This window comes from Bufo bufo, chromosome 4, assembly GCF_905171765.1.
Source record: "Bufo bufo chromosome 4, aBufBuf1.1, whole genome shotgun sequence".
NCBI lineage: Eukaryota > Metazoa > Chordata > Amphibia > Anura > Bufonidae > Bufo > Bufo bufo.
Window position 1 is genome coordinate 634925799 of NC_053392.1, and position 20502 is coordinate 634946300.

Consider the following 20502-nt stretch of genomic DNA (forward strand, 5'->3'; position numbering starts at 1 on the left):
CCTCACACGTACAGCAGTCATTTTAGGGAAAAAAAATGGATTTGTTGCCAAGTGTAAGAAAATTCAGCTTCGGTGCGAATCAAATTTTTCCTGAAATTTTATTACATATAGTGATGATAACAAGTAGAGTGCTATTAGATATAGTGATATTAAAAACTAGAGTGCTCATAGATATAGTCATGATAGCAAGAAGAGTGATCCTAGATATAGTGATAATAACAAGCAGAGTGCTCCTTAATATAGTTATAAAAAAGTAGAGTGCTCCTAGATATAGTGATGATAACAAGCAGTGCTCCCACAAATAGTGATAACAAGTAGAGTGCTGCTAGATATAGTGATATTAAAAAGTAGAGTGCTCCTAGATATAGTGATTGTAACAAGCAGAGTGCTCCAAGATATAGTGATAATAACAAGTAGAGTGCTCTTAGATATAGTGAAAACAATTAGAGTGCTCCTAGATATAGTTATGATAACAAGTAGAGTGCTCCTAGATATAGTGATGATAACAAGTAGAGTGCTCCTAGATATAGTGATATTAAGAAGCAGAGTGCTCCTAAGTATACTGATAATAACAAGTAGAGTGCTCCTAAGTATACTGATAATAACAAGCAGAGTGCTCCAAGATATAGTGATATTAAGAAGCAGAGTGCTCCTAGATATAGTGATATTAAGAAGCAGAGTGCTCCTAGATATAGTGATATTAAGAAGCAGAGTGCTCCTAGATATAGTGATATTAAGAAGCAGAGTGCTCCTAGATATAGTGATATTAAGAAGCAGAGTGCTCCTAGATATAGTGATATTAAGAAGCAGAGTGCTCCTAGATATAGTGATATTAAGAAGCAGAGTGCTCCTAGATATAGTGATATTAAGAAGCAGAGTGCTCCTAGATATAGTGATATTAAGAAGCAGAGTGCTCCTGTTAATGAATTTATTAATATAATGGACACTTGCTTGTCACTTTCAAAATGGTGTCTGTCCTATAGACAACCCCCAGTATGCAGAGAGACAACCCCCAGTATGCAGAGAGACAACCCCCAGTATGCAGAGAGACAACCCCCAGTATGCAGAGAGACAACCCCCAGTATGCAGAGAGACAACCCCCAGTATGCAGAGAGACAACCCCCAGTATGCAGAGAGACAACCCCCAGTATGCAGAAAGACAACCCCCAGTATGCAGACAGACAACCCCCAGTATGCAGAGAGACAACCCCCAGTATGCAGAGAGACAACCCCCAGTATGCAGAGAGACAACCCCCAGTATGCAGAGAGACAACCCCCAGTATGCAGAGAGACAACCCCCAGTATGCAGAGAGACAACCCCCAGTATGCAGAGAGACAACCCCCAGTATGCAGACAGACAACCCCCAGTATGCAGAGAGACAACCCCCAGTATGCAGAGAGACAACCTCCAGTATGCAGAGAGACAACCCCCAGTATGCAGAGAGACAACCCCCAGTATGCAGAGAGACAACCCCCAGTATGCAGAGAGACAACCCCCAGTATGCAGAGAGACAACCCCCAGTATGCAGAGAGACAACCCCCAGTATGCAGAGAGACAACCCCCAGTATGCAGAGAGACAACCCCCAGTATGCAGAGAGACAACCCCCAGTATGCAGAGAGACAACCCCCAGTATGCATTCTATGATTGAAACTATTTGCAGCAAAAACTAACTATGTCTATCAGACATATGCCTTACACTTAATTCCTGTTTACATTCCAATCATGTGAGCCCCTCCTCCCACTAATATGGAGGGGATATAATGTGAAGCCCCCAGCTAATAAATTACAGTCATGCTCTGACCTTATCTAGTGTCAGTGTTATTTCTCTCGCCGTGCATGCACGTATCTATCTGTCTAATTTGGAGCAGTGTATCAGCCTACCTGACCATGGATCAGAACCAGAACACTCCTAGATATAGTGATGATAACAAGTAGAGTGCTCCTAGATATAGTGATGATAACAAGTAGAGTGCTCCTAGATATAGTGATGATAACAAGTAGAGTGCTCCTAGATATAGTGATAATAACAAGCAGAGTGCTCCAAGATATAGTGATGCTAACAAGTAGAGTGCTCCTAGATATAGTGATGATAACAAGTAGAGTGCTCCTAGATATAGTGATGATAACAAGTAGAGTGCTCCTAGATATAGTGATAATAACAAGCAGAGTGCTCCAAGATATAGTGATGCTAACAAGTAGAGTGCTCCTAGATATAGTGATGATAACAAGTAGAGTGCTCCTAGATATAGTGATGATAACAAGCAGAGTGCTCCTAGATATAGTGATATTAAGAAGCAGAGTGCTCCTGTTAATGAATTTATTAATATAATGGACACTTGCTTGTCACTTTCAAAATGGTGTCTGTCCTATAGACAACCCCCAGTATGCAGAGAGACAACCCCCAGTATGAAGAGAGACAACCCCCAGTATGCAGAGAGACAACCCCCAGTATGCAGAGAGACAACCCCCAGTATGCAGAGAGACAACCCCCAGTATGCAGAGAGACAACCCCCAGTATGCAGAGAGACAACCCCCAGTATGCAGAGAGACAACCCCCAGTATGCAGAGAGACAACCCCCAGTATGCAGAGAGACAACCCCCAGTATGCAGAGAGACAACCCCCAGTATGCTCAGAGATAACCCCCAGTATGCAGAGAGACAACCCCCAGTATGCATTCTATGATTGAAACTATTTGCAGCAAAAACTAACTATGTCTATCAGACATATGCCTTACACTTAATTCCTGTTTACATTCCAATCATGTGAGCCCCTCCTCCCACTAATATGGAGGGGATATAATGTGAAGCCCCCAGCTAATAAATTACAGTCATGCTCTGACCTTATCTAGTGTCAGTGTTATTTCTCTCGCCGTGCATGCATGTATCTATCTGTCTAATTTGGAGCAGTGTATCAGCCTACCTGACCATGGATCAGAACCAGAACATTTTGGGGCTCGAAGGTTGGACCACCTGTTCCCGTACCCCTGGAGATCAGACGTAGGAGGGGCGCACCAACGGACACCGTGTGGGATCGCTACCTGTGATTTGAGGTAAGAAAACAGAGTAATCTTGCCTATACTGTGTCCCCTGGTGTAGCCTCTTGTCATCGGTCTGAGGAAGGGGATGCGGCGGCAGTTGGGGCGCCTTTGAGGTCATGCAAGTAAGAACCCCACAGTAATTGATGAGATTTTGATACACTGTGTATTATGTGTTGTTCTGACGTCGTTATGACCTTGAGCACCTGTGTATAAACTACCGAGTTACAAGGAAGCCTACCTCATTAGCCCACATCGCGGTACAGCCAGAGGCGTCTGTCTGGATAGTGGAAGGGGAGGAGGCGGTCAGAACCGGTCCAAAGGTGTACTACGTGTCTGACTCAAAGACGAACTCAGGTAGTTCAGGAACACAGGGTGCAAGCACAGGTTACGGACTAGACGGCTCCAGGAGATATTACATTATGGGAAAAGTTGAAAGTGTCTAGTGTTGATCACGAATATTCGAATTGCAAATTTTTATTGCGAATATCGGCACTTTGAAAATTCTCGAATATTTAGAATTTAGTGATTTATATTCGTAATTTCGAATATTCTATCTATTTTTTAATCAGTACTCATGATCCCTCCCTGCTTGTGTTGCTTGTGAATTTTCATAATGCAAATTTTTGGAATGAGAATCAAAGAGATTGTGAAAACTCAGATCCGATGATATATTCTAACCCCCAGGCATTCCCATGGTGACGGGGACGCTTGTCGGGGAGGAGTATGCCAAAGTGGAACAACTGTACAGATAAATAAAAGAAAAGACGAATATTCTATAATACTAATATATTCGTAATATTCTAAAACAAGAATATATAGCAATATAGTGAATATTCGAAAAAAAAACAAAAACGAATTTAGAACAATTTAGCTAATATAGCGCTATAATCTTTTTTTAATAGTTGTCATTTTTTTCCAATCTGAACTTTAGATGAGAAAAAGATTACAACTATTAGACAAAGAAGATTATAGCGCTATATTAGCTAAATTGTTCTAAATTCGTTTTTTTTTTAGAATATTCACTATATTGCTATATATTTGTTTTTTAGAATATTCCTAATATTCTAAAACAAGAATATATAGCAATATAGCGAATATTCTATTTTTTTTTAATCAGTACACATGATCGCTCCCTGCTTCTAGCTTGTGGGCCAATGAGACGGCTGAAATATCTTTGACTTTAGGAGTAGTGTTGATTGCGAATTTTCGTAATATAATAATTCGCTCTATATTCTTGTTTTGGAATATTACGAAAATTCGCAATCAACACTACTCCTAACAAATATTCGAATTTGCGAATATTCTACGAAATATTTGCTAAATATTGCGAATTCGAATATGACCCCTGCCGCTCATCACTAAAAGTGTCCCGAAGGGTAGGTGGCGGACAAGAGAGGGAAACGCTTGGTGAAGTGTTTACCACGGGTGGAGAAACATTATGAGATGTGTAACCTCTTTGTGTTGATACATGGAGAGCATTGTTAGATGAGAAGAAAGGTAAACCTGCTGATGGAAGATCGGAGGTGCAGTGGAGGTGAGGCCTGACCGCAGCAAAGAATGTGAACGGACGGGGGGAGAACAGACATATAATGAAAAGACAGGAAGATATCACTGTATGCCCGGGCAGCAGCCACCTAATAATAATGGGGTCATCAAGAAGAAGGGGGGGTGGACCTGTGCCGTATGTGGCCCCAGAATCCTCCCCCCAGTGTTACGTGCCTCGCATGTGGTGCTTCACGCCCACCCACAGCTCTGCATGAGACACCGTCATATTCCCAGCCGCTGCCCACGGCTGGACTGTTAACCCCCAGTAACCCAGATCCCTCCGTCCTGCCTGTAAGCCCACAAGTTCCAGCACTCTATCCCATGATAAATCCTGATGGCACATTCAGTCTGCCACAGCAGGTTGTTCACGTGATGGTCGGGAAGAAGGAGGCGGAGGATGGTGGGGATGAGAACCCAGCAGAACCACCCCCAGTGCATACAACTTTCCCCTCTCCTGCAGATATTAGCACTCCAAAACGGCGGTCAGACCTGACCGAGGAGGAGCGGCGGATACAGTATGAGTTACATGGGATAAAAGAACAGATGAAGAATGTGGCAGGAGAACAGTCTGAATTTTTGAGATATGCAAATGAGACCATTTTATCCAAAGCAATACCCAGGGGACCAGCTAGATATGTGTCATTCACACCAAATCAGCTGTATTCAATTGTCAGTCAGTTACCGGACCCCAAGACCCCCCCCATGCCGTTTTACCGTAAATTAGATCAAATATACAAGACATATGGGTGTACGTGGTCAGATCTACAAAGTATAGTACAGTGAGAGACAGGGGGCCATAGCTGGAAGGGGGGAGTGACGTCATGACATTGGCATGTGTGATAAGCGAGAACACTGTCTGCAAGGCCAAAGAGAGAATTAAAAGAAGATTGTCGCATTCACACATGCAGGCAAGCAATACACTTGGACTGTGATGCCTCAGGGAGCACAGAATAGCCCTTCATGGTTTAGCAAAGCCATGGCCTCCGTGCTCCAACCATGGCAGGCAGACAACCCGGAGGTCCAACTCCTACAATACGTGGGAGCCCTCGAAGAAGAATCCGGACTCTGGACACAGGGAAAGAGAGTATGCCTGCCCAAAACTCTCTATCCCCTAATAGCCACAATAGCTCATGGGCCCACCCACCAATCCAAAACCATCGTGAAAGAGTTAATTAATAAAATATGGGTGGCCCCAGGGATAACTACTCAAGCGTGCCTCATCTGCTCAGAATGTAATCCAGGTAGAACCGAGCCCACGCCCCGGAAATGTCTCCCAAAGGCCTTATATCCATTTCAGAGGATACAAATCGACCACATCCAGATGCCAAGGGTTTCAATATGTGCTGGTAGTGATAGACTTGTTCTCTGGGTGGCCAGAAGCCTACCCCGTCCGAAATCAGACAGCAACTACTCCTGCTAAAACACTGATGCAGGAACTTGTCGTTAGGTTCGGAGTACCTGAGGTCATTGAGAGTGATCAGGGCCCAGCATTCACTGCCAGATTAACCCAAGAAGTCTGGGAAATGGTCGCACCTGGCGTATCACACCCCCTACAGGCTCCAAAGCAGCGGCAAAGTTGAAAGATTGAAGTAAAAAATGTTGAAGATGAGCAGGGAGACAGGGCTCAATTGGGCTCAGTGCTTGCCTATAGCACTCTTTTCAGTTAGGCACACACCAAGGCCTCCACACAAACTGACACCATACGAGGTCCTATTTGGGACGGGGCCAAGAATGGGACAGTATTTCCCGCAGCAGTTGCAAATGCATTATGAATCTGTTGCCAAATCTGTGATAGCTCTGAGTAAACAGTTGTCTAACATACATGCACAAGTTTTCTCTTCCATTCCAGATCCTAACTCCCTAGAAGGAAGCCACACTCTGAAACCTGGAGAGTGGGTGGTGGTCAAGAAGCATATCAGAAGCACCCTCGAACCACGAAACGAGGGACCTTACCAGGTGCTGCTGACCACCCCAACTTCTGTAAAACTCGAGGGGAGACCCACCTGGATCACACTGCAAAAGAATACGAGTGCCAGCTCCAGATATGGGGGGAACCACCGCTGAATCTGCATGATGCCTGTCGCAGCAGTTATCGCTCTGCTACTTTTTGTCTACACCTACACGGTCACATATACACAGAATCTTCCAAAGACAGGAGGACAAGTGGCCATCACCCAACAAAAAGAGATGGGTGGCTACATATTGACCACTTTCTGGTTTAATTCCTCCAGCACTCACGGGGCTACCTTCAAATTCGATTACTGCCGTCTAGTATTGTGCCCAATGCCAGCATGGCAATATAGCATGTACCAAACGGGCAGCCATAGATCCACATACATCTGTGTCACTGATAACCAGTATGGGGAACAGTGTAACTCGTGGGGAGCAGTTGGGTGGAACACGGGTGACCCATGGGGATACAGACCTCAGAGTGCCCGAGACAAAGTGGGCAAATCCTTGCTTACCCGCATGACACTGTTTAAGAGTGGAAGATGCCACCCAAGTGGACAGACAGGCTCCAACATGCCACTTACCCTCACAATAGAAAACCCCAGCCCCAATGACGCAGGGACATACCTTATAGGCACCTGGATGGGGGCAACTGCTGGGGACATGGGCATGTTCCACCTGAAAGACCTACATGATCTCACTAAGATAGAGAAGGATCCGTCCAAACCCTACACTACCTCTGTTAGGCAGATGACAGCCATAGCAGACCCCACCTTTGAAGATACTATGGCCACCGAGACACGATTTTCTGACACCAACCTGTGGTTAGAATGGATGAAATACACAATAAGATGAACAGTTACATATGTGCGGGGGGGGCACGCCCACGGGGGGGGGGGGGGGGCACGCCCACACCTAGGCACTGTGCCCTTGCATCTGCCTCCTGAGACTGAAATCTGCTCCCCCAGCCTATACACCAACACTAGCGTGAATGACTCTGCCTGTGAAACGTGGAAGAGAAAATACCCCCTGGTAGTAAAAAGCCCCAAACCAGGTGAGGGCATAGCCATATACCCCGGTAACTACACCTGTTACTTCACCCCTGGCAGTCAGAGATTCCTGGGCAACGTCACAGAGGGTAGTGCTCATCCTCCAACAACCTGTCCACTGAAACACAGAATCAGAGGGTATCTTTGGGGGACATCTATTGGATCTGTGGAGATGGGAAAATAAGAACTAGGTTAAAAGGCAATTGGTCCGGTGAATGCGCCCTAGCGAAAGCCATAATGCCCCTTCACATACTAGAAGATGACCCCACAGTTAAAGGGTATTCTCAAGAAACCTATTTAGGGAGGTCAAAAAGGGAGGCCTCCCCACGGGGGAGCTTTGACCCACATGTGTATAGAAGCAATAGGAGTCCCAAGGGAGGTCCCCAATGAGTTTAAGGCCAGGGATCAGGTGGCAGCTGGATTTGAATCCCTACTCCCAATAGTGACAAGAACGTCGACTGGATAAACTTCATATACTATAATCAGCAGAGATTTGTAAACTACACCCGTGATGCAGAACAGTTAGAGGCCACGTCTGCTGTGGATGGTCCGAGATATGATCCTGGCTGAGACTGGGGAAACTTGCTGCGCCTACATCCCAGATAACACCGGCCCCAAAGGGAAGCGATAAACAAGCTTACTGACGTAACTCAGGGGTAACAGAGCCATGGGATGAGTACTCTGGATGGTTCGAGAACTGGAAATCCTTCCTCACCCAGATAGGTATGGGGATAGTAGTAATGTCAGCAGTGTTATGTTGTGACCTCAACTACTGAACAGCCCATCATGCTGCTATATTGGGAAGAAGAAATGGAAACCAAAGAATTCAACACAAGTTCCCCCACCGATTACGATGTCGCGCCGGGATAGGGAAAGATGGATCCCAGGGAACTACCATAAGTCCGATTAACCGGGAGTCTACCCAAAAGGGGTAGGTTGTCGCCACTGTGGGTGAAGAGGATTGCGAATGGTATTCCCAGGGGTTCGCTAGGCAGGGAAAGTTCTACAATCAAGAATCCAAGGAGGGACTGATATGGAATATAATGGACACTTTCTTGTCACTTACAAAATGGTGTCTGTCCGAGAGACAACCCCCAGTATGCAGAGAGACAACCCCTAGTATGCAGAGAGACAACCCCTAGTATGCAGAGAGACAACCTCCAGTATGCAGAGAGACAACCCCCAGTATGCAGAGAGACAACCCCCAGTATGCAGAGAGACAACCCCCAGTATGCAGAGAGACAACCCCCAGTATGCAGAGAGACAACCTCCAGTATGCAGAGAGACAACCCCCAGTATGCAGAGAGACAACCCCCAGTATGCAGAGAGACAACCCCTAGTATGCAGAGAGACAACCCCCAGTATGCAGAGAGACAACCCCTAGTATGCAGAGAGACAACCCCCAGTATGCAGAGAGACAACCCCCAGTATGCAGAGAGACAACCTCCAGTATGCAGAGAGACAACCCCCAGCATGCAGAGAGACAACCCCCAGTATGCAGAGAGACAACCCCCAGTATGCAGAGAGACAACCTCCAGTATGCAGAGAGACAACCCCCAGTATGCAGAGAGACAACCCCCAGTATGCAGAGAGACAACCCCCAGTATGCAGAGAGACAACCCCCAGTATGCAGAGAGACAACCTCCAGTTTGCAGAGAGACAACCCCCAGTATGCAGAGAGACAACCCCCAGTATGCAGAGAGACAACCCCCAGTATGCAGAGAGACAACCCCCAGTATGCAGAAAGACAACCCCCAGTATGCAGAGAGACAACCCCCAGTATGCAGAGAGACAACCCCCAGTATGCAGAGAGACAACCCCCAGTATGCAGAGAGACAACCCCCAGTATGCAGAGAGACAACCCCCAGTATGCAGAGAGACAACCCCCAGTATGCAGAGAGACAACCCCCAGCATGCAGAGAGACAACCCCCAGCATGCAGAGAGACAACCCCCAGCATGCAGAGAGACAACCCCCAGTATGCAGAGAGACAACCTCCAGTATGCAGAGAGACAACCCCCAGTATGCAGAGAGACAACCCCCAGTATGCAGAGAGACAACCTCCAGTATGCAGAGAGACAACCCCCAGTATGCAGAGAGACAACCCCCAGTATGCATTCTATGATTGAAACTATTTGCAGCAAAGACTTGAAACTGTCAGGAATCTATCAGACATATGCCTTACACTTAATTCCTGTTTACATTCCAATCATGTGAGCCCCTCCTCCCACTAATATGGAGGGGATATAATGTGAAGCCCCCAGCTAATAAATTACAGTCATGCTCTGACCTTATCTAGTGTCAGTGTTATTTCTCTCGCCGTGCATGCATGTATCTGTCTAATTTGGAGCAGTGTATCAGCCTACCTGACCATGGATCAGAACCAGAACACTCCTAGATATAGTGATGATAACAAGTAGAGTGCTCCTAGATATAGTGATGATAACAAGTAGAGTGCTCCTAGATATAGTGATGATAACAAGTAGAGTGCTCCTAGATATAGTGATGATAACAAGTAGAGTGCTCCTAGATATAGTGATGATAACAAGTAGAGTGCTCCTAGATATAGTAATGATAACAAGTAGAGTGCTCCTAGATATAGAAAAAAAAGCAGATATAGAGTGATCCTAGATATAGTGAGAAAAACAAGTAGAGTGCTATTAGCTATAGTGATATTAATAATCAGAGTGCTCCTAGATATAGTGATGATAACAAGTAGAGTGCTCCTAGATATAGTGATAACAAGTAGAGTGCTCCTAGATATAGTGATGATAACAAGCAGAGTGCTCCTAGATATAGTGATGATAACAAGCAGAGTGCTCCTAGATATAGTGATATTAACAAGTAGAGTGCTCCTAGATATACAGTACAGACCAAAAGTTTGGACACACCTTCTCATTCAAAGAGTTTTCTTTATTTTCATGACTATGAAGGCATCAAAACTATGAATTAACACATGTGGAATTATATACATAACAAACAAGTGTGAAACAACTGAAAATATGTCATATTCTAGGTTCTTCAAAGTAGCCACCTTTTGCTTTGATTACTGCTTTGCACACTCTTGGCATTCTCTTGATGAGCTTCAAGAGGTAGTCCCCTGAAATGGTTTTCACTTCACAGGTGTGCCCTGTCAGGTTTAATAAGTGGGATTTCTTGCCTTATAAATGGGGTTGGGACCATCAGTGGCGTTGAGGAGAAGTCAGGTGGATACACAGCTGATAGTCCTACTGAATAGACTGTTAGAATTTGTATTATGGCAAGAAAAAAGCAGCTAAGGAAAGAAAAACGAGTGGCCATCATTACTTTAAGAAATGAAGGTCAGTCAGTCAGCCGAAAAATTGGGAAAACTTTGAAAGTAAGGGCTATTTGACCATGAAGGAGAGTGATGGGGTGCTGCGCCAGATGACCTGGCCTCCACAGTCACCGGACCTGAACCCAATCGAGATGGTTTGGGGTGAGCTGGACGCACAGTGAAGGCAAAAGGGCCAACAAGTGCTAAGCATCTCTGGGAACTCCTTCAAGACTGTTGGAAGACCATTTCAGGGGACTACTTCTTGAAGCTCATCAAGAGAATGCCAAGAGTGTGCAAAGCAGTAATCAAAGCAAAAGGTGGCTACTTTGAAGAACCTAGAATAGGACATCTTTTCAGTTGTTTCACACTTGTTTGTTATGTATATAATTCCACATGTGTTAATTCATAGTTTTGATGCCTTCATAGTCATGAAAATAAAGAAAACTCTTTGAATGAGAAGGTGTGTCCAAACTTTTGGTCTGTACTGTAGTGATATTAACAAGCAGAGTGCTCCTAGATATAGTGAGGAAAACAAGTAGAGTGCTCCTAGATATAGTGAGGAAAACAAGTAGAGTGCTACTAGATATAGTGATGAAAACAAGTAGAGTGCTCCTAGATATAGTGATATTAACAAGTAGAGTGCTCCTAGATATAGTAATATTAACAAGCAGAGTGCTCCTAGATATAGTGATAATAACAAGCATAGTGCTACTAGATATAGTGATAACAAGCAGTGTTCTCCAAGATATAGTGATGATAACAAGTAGAGTACTCATAAATATAGTGAGGATAACAAGTAGAATTCTTCTGGATATTTTTGATGTAGAGTGCTCCCAGATATAGAGAGGAAAACAAGCAGAATGCTCCGAGATATAGTAATATTAACAAGTAGAGTGCTCATAGATATAGTGATGATAACAAGTGTCAAGGATGAGAATCCATTGTGAATAAATATGTCTGCTATCTTGTGTATATGTGGGACCCCGACAATTATAGAGGTGGGGGATTTGTCCCAACATAAGCAGAGTGCTCCTAAATATTGTTATAACAAGCAGAGAGCTCCTAGATATAGTGAAGATAACAAGTAGAATGCTCCTAGATAAATTGATAACAAGCAGAGTGCTCCTAGATATAGTGATGATAAAAGAAGAGTGCTCCTAGATATAGTAATTATAACAAGTAGAGTGCTCCTAGGTATAGTGATGCTAACAAGCAGAGTGCTCCTAGATATAGTGATAACAAGTAGGGTGCTCCTAGATATAGTGATAACAAGTAGAGTGCTCCTAGATATAGTGATAACAAGTAGGGTGCTCCTAAATATAGTGATAACAAGCAGAGTGCTCCTAGATATAATGATGAGGAAAGAAGAGTGCTCCTAGAAATAGTGATGATAACAAGTAGAGTGCTCCTAGATATAGTGATGATAACAAGTAGAGTGCTCCTAGATATAGTCATAAAAGTAAGTAGAGTGCTCCTACGATATAGTGATGATAAAAAGCAGAGTGCTCCTAGATATAGTGATGACAAGTAGAGTTCTCCTAGATATAGCTAAAACAAGTAGAGTGCTATTACATATAGTGATGATAACAAGCAGAGTGCTCCTAGATATAGTGATATTAACAAGTCAAGTGCTCTTAGATATAGCTTAAACAAGTAGAGTGCTATTACATATAGTGATATTAATAAGTAGAGTGCACCTAGATATAGTGATATTAACAAGTAGAGTGCTCCTAGATATAGTGATAATAACAAGCAGAGTGCTACTAGATATAGTGATAACAAGTAGAGTGCTCCTAGATATAGTGATGATAACAAATAGAGTGCTCCTAGATATAGTTATGATAACAAGCAGAGTGCTCCTACGATAAAGTGATGATAACAAGCAGAGTGCTCCTAGATATAGTGATGACAAGTAGAGTGCTCCTAGATATAGTGATGATGGCAGAGTGCTCTTAGATATAGTGATAAGAACAAGCAGAGTGCTCCTAGACAGTAAATATAACAAGTAGAGTTCTCCTAGATAGAGTGATGATAACAAGCAGAGTGCTCCTAGATATAGTGATAATAACAAGCAGAGTGCTACTAGATATAGTGATGATAACAAGCAGAGTGCTCCTAGAAATAGTGATGATAACAAGTAGAGTGCTCCTAGAAATAGTGATGATAACAAGCAGAGTGCTACTAGATATAGTGATGATAACAAGTAGAGTGCTCCTACATATAATGATGATAACAAGTACAGTGCTACTAGATAATGTGATATTAACAAGTAGAGTGCTCCTAGATATAGTGATATTAACAAGTAGAGTGCTCCTAGATATAGCTAAAACAAGTAGAGTGCTCCTAGATATAGCTAAAACAAGTAGAGTGCTGCTAGATATAGTGATGATATCAAGTACAGTGCTACTAGATAATGTGATATCAACAAGTAGAGTGCTCCTAGATATAGTGATATTAACAGGCAGAGTGCTCCTAGATATAGTGATAATAACAAGCAGAGTGCTACTAGATATAGTGATAACAAGTAGAGTGCTCCTAGATATAGTGATGATAACAAGTAGAGTGCTATTAAATATAGTGATATTAAAAAGTAGAGTGCTCCTAGAAATAGTGATGATAACAAGCAGAGTGCTACTAGATATAGTGATGATAACAATTAGAGTGCTCCTACATATAGTGATGATAACAAGTACAGTGCTACTAGATAATGTGATATTAACAAGTAGAGTGCTCCTAAATATAGTGATATTAACAAGTAGAGTGCTCCTAGATATAGCTAAAACAAGTAGAGTGCTCCTAGATATAGCTAAAACAAGTAGAGTGCTCCTATATATAGTGATGATATCAAGTACAGTGCTACTAGATAATGTGATATCAACAAGTAGAGTGCTCCTAGATATAGTGATATTAACAGGCAGAGTGCTCCTAGATATAGTGATAATAACAAGCAGAGTGCTCCTAGATATAGTGATGATAACAAGTAGAGTGCTCCTAGATATAGTGATGACAACAAGTAGAGTGCTATTAAATATAGTGATATTAAAAAGTTGAGTGCTCCTAGATATAGTGATGATAACAAGTAGAGTGCTAGTAGGTAATGTGATATTAACAAGTAGAGTGCTCCTCGATTAACTGATGATAAAAAGTAGAGTGCTTCTAGATATAGTGCTGATAACAAGCAGAGTGCTCCTCAATATAGTGATGACAAGTAGCGTGCTACTACATATAGTGATGAAAACAAGTAGAGTGCTCTAGATATAGTGATAATAACAAGCAGAGTGCTCCTAGATATAGTGAAAACAAGCAGAGTGCTCCTAGATATAGCGATGATAACAAGTAGAGTGTTCATAAATATAGTGATGATAAAAAGTAGAGTGCTCCTAGATATAGTGATGATAACAATCAGAGTGCTCTTAGATATAGTGATATTAACAAGTAGAGTGCTCCTAGATATAAAAATTATAACAACTAAAGTGCTACTAGGTAATGTGATATTAACAAGTAGAGTGCTCTTAGATATAGTGCTGATAACAAGCAGAGTGCTCCTCAATATAGTGATGACAAGTAGCGTGCTACTACATATAGTGATGAAAACAAGTAGAGTGCGCCTAGATATAGTAATAACAAGTAGAATGCTCCTAGATATAGTGATGATAACATGTAAAGTGCTCCTAGATAATCTGATGATAACAAGCAGAGTGCTCCTAGATATAGTGATATTAACAAGCAGAGTGCTCCTATATATAATGATAACAAGCAGAGTGCTTCTAGATATAGTGATAACAAGCAGAGAGCTCCTAGATATAGTGATGAGGAAAGAAGAGTGCTCCTAGATATAGTGATGATAACAAGTAGAGTGCTCCTAGACATAGTAATAACAAGCAGAGTGCTTCTAGATATAGTGCTGATAAATGAAGAGTGCTCCTAGATATAGTGATGATAACAAGCAGAGCGCTCCTAGAAATAGTGATGGTAACAAGCAGAGTGCTCCTAGATGAAGTGATGATAACAAGTAGAGTGCTCCTAGAATTAGTGATGGTAACAAGCAGAGTGTCCCTAAATATAGTGAGGATAACAAGTAGAAATAGGATATTTTGATGTAGAGTGCTCCCAGATATAGCGATGAAAACAAGTAGAGTGCTCCTAGATATAGTAATATTAACAAGTAGAGTGCTCCTAGATATAGTGATGATAACAAGTAGAGTGCTCCTAAATAAAGTGAAGATAACAAGTAGAGTGCTCCTAGATAAATTGATAACAAGCAGAGTGCTCCTAGATATAGTGAAGATAACAAGTAGAGTGCTCCTAGATAAAGTGAAGATAACAAGTAGAGTGCTCCTAGATAAATTGATAACAAGCAGAGTGCTCCTAGATATAGTGATGATAACAAGCAGAGAGCTCCTAGATATAGTGAAGATAACAAGTAGAGTGCTCCTAGATAAAGTGAAGATAACAAGTAGAGTGCTCCTAGATAAATTGATAACAAGCAGAGTGCTCCTAGATAAAGTGATGTTAACAAGTAGAGTGCTCCTAGATATAGTGATGATGAAAGAAGAGTGCTCCTAGATATAGTGATGATGAAAGAAGAGTGCTCCTAGATATAGTGATGATGAAAGAAGAGTGCTCCTAGATATAGTGATGATAACAAGTAGAGTGCTCCTAGATATAGTGATGATAACAAACAGAGTGCTCCTAGATATAGTGAAGCTAACAAGTAGAGTGATTCTAGATATATTGATGATAACATGCAGAGTGCTCCTAGATATAGTGATGATAACAAGCAGAGTGCTCCTAGATAATGTGATGACAAGCAGAGTGCTCCTAGATATAGTGATGACAAGCAGGGTGCTCCTAGATATAGTGATAATAAGTGGAGTGCTCCTAGATAATATGATGACAAGCAGAGTGCTCCTAGATATAGTGATGACAAGCAGGGTGCTCCTAGATATAGTGATAATAATAAGTGGAGTGCTCCTAGATAATGTGATGATAACAAGTAGAGTGCTCCTAGATATAATGATGATAACAAGTAGAGTGCTCCTAGATCTAGTGATAATAATAAGTGGAGTGCTCCTAGATATAGTAATAACAAGCAGAGTGCTCCTAGATATAGTGATGATAACAAGCAGAGTGCTCCTAGATAATGTGATGACAAGCAGAGTGCTCCTAGATATAGTGATGACAAGCAGAGTGCTCCTAGATATAGTGATGATAACAAGCAGAGTTCTCCTAGATATAGTAATAACAAGTAGAGTGCTCCTAGATATAGTAATAACAAGCAGAGTGCTCCTAGATATAGTGATGATAACAAGTAGAGTGCTCCTAGATATACTGATGATAACAAGTAGAGTGCATGCTATAGTAATGATAATCAGTACAGTAAAGGATGATACAGCAGTGCATTATTGATAGTATAGGATGATAGAGCACTATATTATTGATAGTACAGGATGATAGAGCAGTATATTACTGATAGTACATGGTGATTGTGCACAATATTACTGATAGTACAGGATGATAGAGCAGTACATTACTGATAGTACAGGATGATAGAGCAGTATAGTACTTATAGTACAGGATGATAGAGCAGTATATTACTGATAGTGCAGGGTGATAGAGCGCTATATTACTGATAGTACAGGATGATAGAGCAGTACATTACTGATAGTATAGGGTGATAGAGCAGTACATTACTGTTAGTACAGGATGATAGAGTGATATATTCCTGATAGTACAGGATGATAGAGCAGTACATTACTCATAGTACAGGATGATAGAGCGCTATATTCTTGATAGTACAGGATAATAGAGCAGTGCATTACTGATAGTACAGGATGATAGAGCAGTACATTACTGATAGTACAGGATGATAGAGTGCTATATTCCTGATAGTACAGGATGATAGAGCAGTGCATTACTGTTAGTACAGTATGATAGAGCGCTATATTTCTGATAGTACAGGATGATAGAGCAGTACATTACTGATAGTACAGGATGATAGAGCGCTATATTACTGCTAGTACAGGATGATAGAGCAGTACATTACAGATAGTACAGGATGATAGAGCGCTGTATTACTGATAGTACAGGATGATAGAGCAGTACATTACTGTTAGTACAGGATGATAGAGCGCTATATTCCTGATAGTACAGGATGATAGAGCAGTACATTCCTGATAGTACAGGATGATAGAGCGCTATATTCCTGATAGTACAGGATGATAGAGCAGTACATTACTGATAGTACAGGATGATAGAGCAGTACATTACTGATAGTACAGGATGATAGAGCAGTACATTTCTGCTAGTACAGGATGATAGAGCAGTACATTACTGATAGTACAGGATGATAGAGCGCTATATTACTGCTAGTACAGGATGATAGAGCAGTACATTACTGATAGTACAGTATGATAGAGCGCTATATTTCTGATAGTACAGGATGATAGAGCAGTACATTACAAATAGTACAGGATGATAGAGTGCTGTATTATTGATAGTACAGGATGATAGAGCAGTACATTACTGTTAGTACAGGATGATAGAGCGCTATATTCCTGATAGTACAGGATGATAGAGAAGTACATTCCTGATAGTACAGGATGATAGAGCGCTATATTCCTGATAGTACAGGATGATAGAGCAGTACATTACTGTTAGTACAGGATGATAGAGCGCTATATTCCTGATAGTACAGGATGATAGAGCAGTACATTCCTGATAGTACAGGATGATAGAGCGCTATATTCCTGATAGTACAGGATGATAGAGAAGTACATTCCTGATAGTACAGGATGATAGAGCGCTATATTCCTGATAGTACAGGATGATAGAGCAGTACATTCCTCATAGTACAGGAGGATAGAGCGCTATATTCCTGATAGTACAGGATGATAGAGCAGTACATTACTGATAGTACAGGATGATAGAGCAGTACATTACTGATAGTACAGGATGATAGAGCGCTATATTCCTGATAGTACAGGATGATAGAGCAGTAGATTACTGATAGTACAGGATGATAGAGCAGTAAATTACTGATAGTACAGAAGGATAGAGTGCTATATTCCTGATAGTACAGGATGATAGAGCAGTACATTACTGATAGTACAGAAGGATAGAGCGCTATATTCCTGATAGTACAGGATGATAGAGCAGTAGATTACTGATAGTACAGGATGATAGAGCGCTGTATTACTGATAGTACAGGATGATAGAGCAGTACATTACTGATAGTACAGGATGATAGAGTGCTATATTCCTGATAGTACAGGATGATAGAGCAGTATATTCCTGATAGTACAGGATGATAGAGCAGTACATTCCTCATAGTACAGGAGGATAGAGCGCTATATTCCTGATAGTACAGGATGATAGAGCAGTACATTACTGATAGTACAGGATGATAGAGCGCTATATTACTGATAGTACAGAAGGATAGAGCGCTATATTCCTGATAGTACAGGATGATAGAGCAGTACATTACTGATAGTACAGGATGATAGAGCAGTACATTACTGATAGTACAGGATGATAGAGCGCTATATTCCTGATAGTACAGGATGATAGAGCAGTAGATTACTGATAGTACAGGATGATAGAGCAGTAAATTACTGATAGTACAGAAGGATAGAGTGCTATATTCCTGATAGTACAGGATGATAGAGCAGTACATTACTGATAGTACAGAAGGATAGAGCGCTATATTCCTGATAGTACAGGATGATAGAGCAGTAGATTACTGATAGTACAGGATGATAGAGCGCTGTATTACTGATAGTACAGGATGATAGAGCAGTACATTACTGATAGTACAGGATGATAGAGTGCTATATTCCTGATAGTACAGGATGATAGAGCAGTATATTCCTGATAGTACAGGATGATAGAGCAGTACATTCCTCATAGTACAGGAGGATAGAGCGCTATATTCCTGATAGTACAGGATGATAGAGCAGTACATTACTGATAGTACAGGATGATAGAGCGCTATATTACTGATAGTACAGAAGGATAGAGCGCTATATTCCTGATAGTACAGGATGATAGAGCAGTACATTACTGATAGTACAGGATGATAGAGCAGTAGATTACTGATAGTACAGGATGATAGAGCGCTATATTACTGATAGTACAGGATGATAGAGCAGTACATTACTGATAGTACAGGATGATAGAGCAGTACATTACTGATAGTACAGAAGGATAGAGCGCTATATTCCTGATAGTACAGGATGATAGAGCAGTAGATTACTGATAGTACAGGATGATAGAGCAGTAGATTACTGATAGTACAGGATGATAGAGCGCTGTATTACTGATAGTACAGGATGATAGAGCACTATATCCGGGCGGCTCCAGCACCAGATGTGTATGTTCCTGAAGGTCTGTATGGAGGAGGTCTCAGGGTATGATCTCCCTCTACCTCGTCTGTTCTCACCGTGCTCACCCAGTGCCACAGGCGACATCCAGCACCGTCCGGCAGTTGTGTCTGTGCAGCAGGGCCAGGATCCATGTGCGATACTCATCTGTGCGGCCTCTCTTGTCTCCAATGTAGTAATGCCAGACTCGAGCAGCTTGCCCATCAGCGTACTGATCTGGAAGGCCTTCAGCTGCCACTCCGAGGGACCGCGTCCTGTACACGCTGTCCACCATTGTACTTACCTGAGCTCCTGTGTCTGCAGCGTCAGCACAGACTGATTACACACGGCCTGACGCCCCCAGTAACATCCAGCTGCACCGCTTCCCAGAAGGCACACAGTGTCACACCCCCTGCACAGCCAATCAGCGGGCACCCTCCAGGGGTGGAAGACGAGCAAACAGTGACTGCCCTGGACATGTCCCCTCTCAACCCCATCACACGCCTCTGGGGCCCCTCTGAGGACAAGAGACCCACTGAAGGGTCAGAGGGCCCTTGACTCCATCATCCTTCTAGCAGCACGTGTCCCACCTAAGCCGGCTTCTCCCCATAGTAACAAAGAACAGTCAACAAACTGCAGGAATACCGCACTATAGCACCACGAGAGAGAAAGACGTGGAGAAAAGGAGGGCGACGGAGACAGAGATAGATAAGGGTGGGCGGCCTGAGCCCCCGCAGAGCTGCCGGACCCCGGGCCTTTACTCTCCTCTGAGATTACCCGCCCCAGAGAGGACGGTTAGGCGATCAGGGCGGCGGGCATCCACTTTTATGGCTCCGGAACCACAAATTGCACCTCAGCCGTGTTAGCCCCCCCATATCAAAATTTTTGAACAAAACATATGCAGTTGGTTAGATCTTTGTTAGATCAATTGTTGTTTGCGTTAGATCTCACACAGAAGTAGAGATATTAACAGTTATTTGCAGGGGGGGCTAACCCGTCATCAGCCCCCCCTTATCAAAAAATTGAACAAACAATTAGCTATTTTGGAAGATATTTGTTAGATCCGGTATGATCAACTAGTTGTTTTGTTAGATCTCACATAATTACAGACCTATTAAGTGATTAATGAGGGGGGGCTAGCCCCCCCACATGCAATTTTCTGATAAAATTAGATTCAGACTAATAGATCTGCATTAGATCCGGTAAGATCAAGTGGTTTCAACGTTAGATCTCATATAATTACAGAAATATTTCACATGAAAAC

At 42.4% G+C, this 20502-nt stretch overlaps 1 protein-coding gene across 1 annotated transcript in view; it reads right to left on the minus strand.

Annotated features, from left to right (window-relative positions):
• Window positions 1-19547, minus strand: part of GNMT (glycine N-methyltransferase) — a 47683-nt gene extending 28136 nt beyond the window's left edge. The window contains exon 1 of the mRNA XM_040430918.1: window positions 19328-19547. Coding sequence (XP_040286852.1) covers window positions 19328-19533 — 206 coding nt within the window. The 5' untranslated portion in view covers window positions 19534-19547. The remainder of the gene's footprint in view (window positions 1-19327) is intronic.
• Between the last annotated feature and the right edge of the window lie 955 nt (window positions 19548-20502).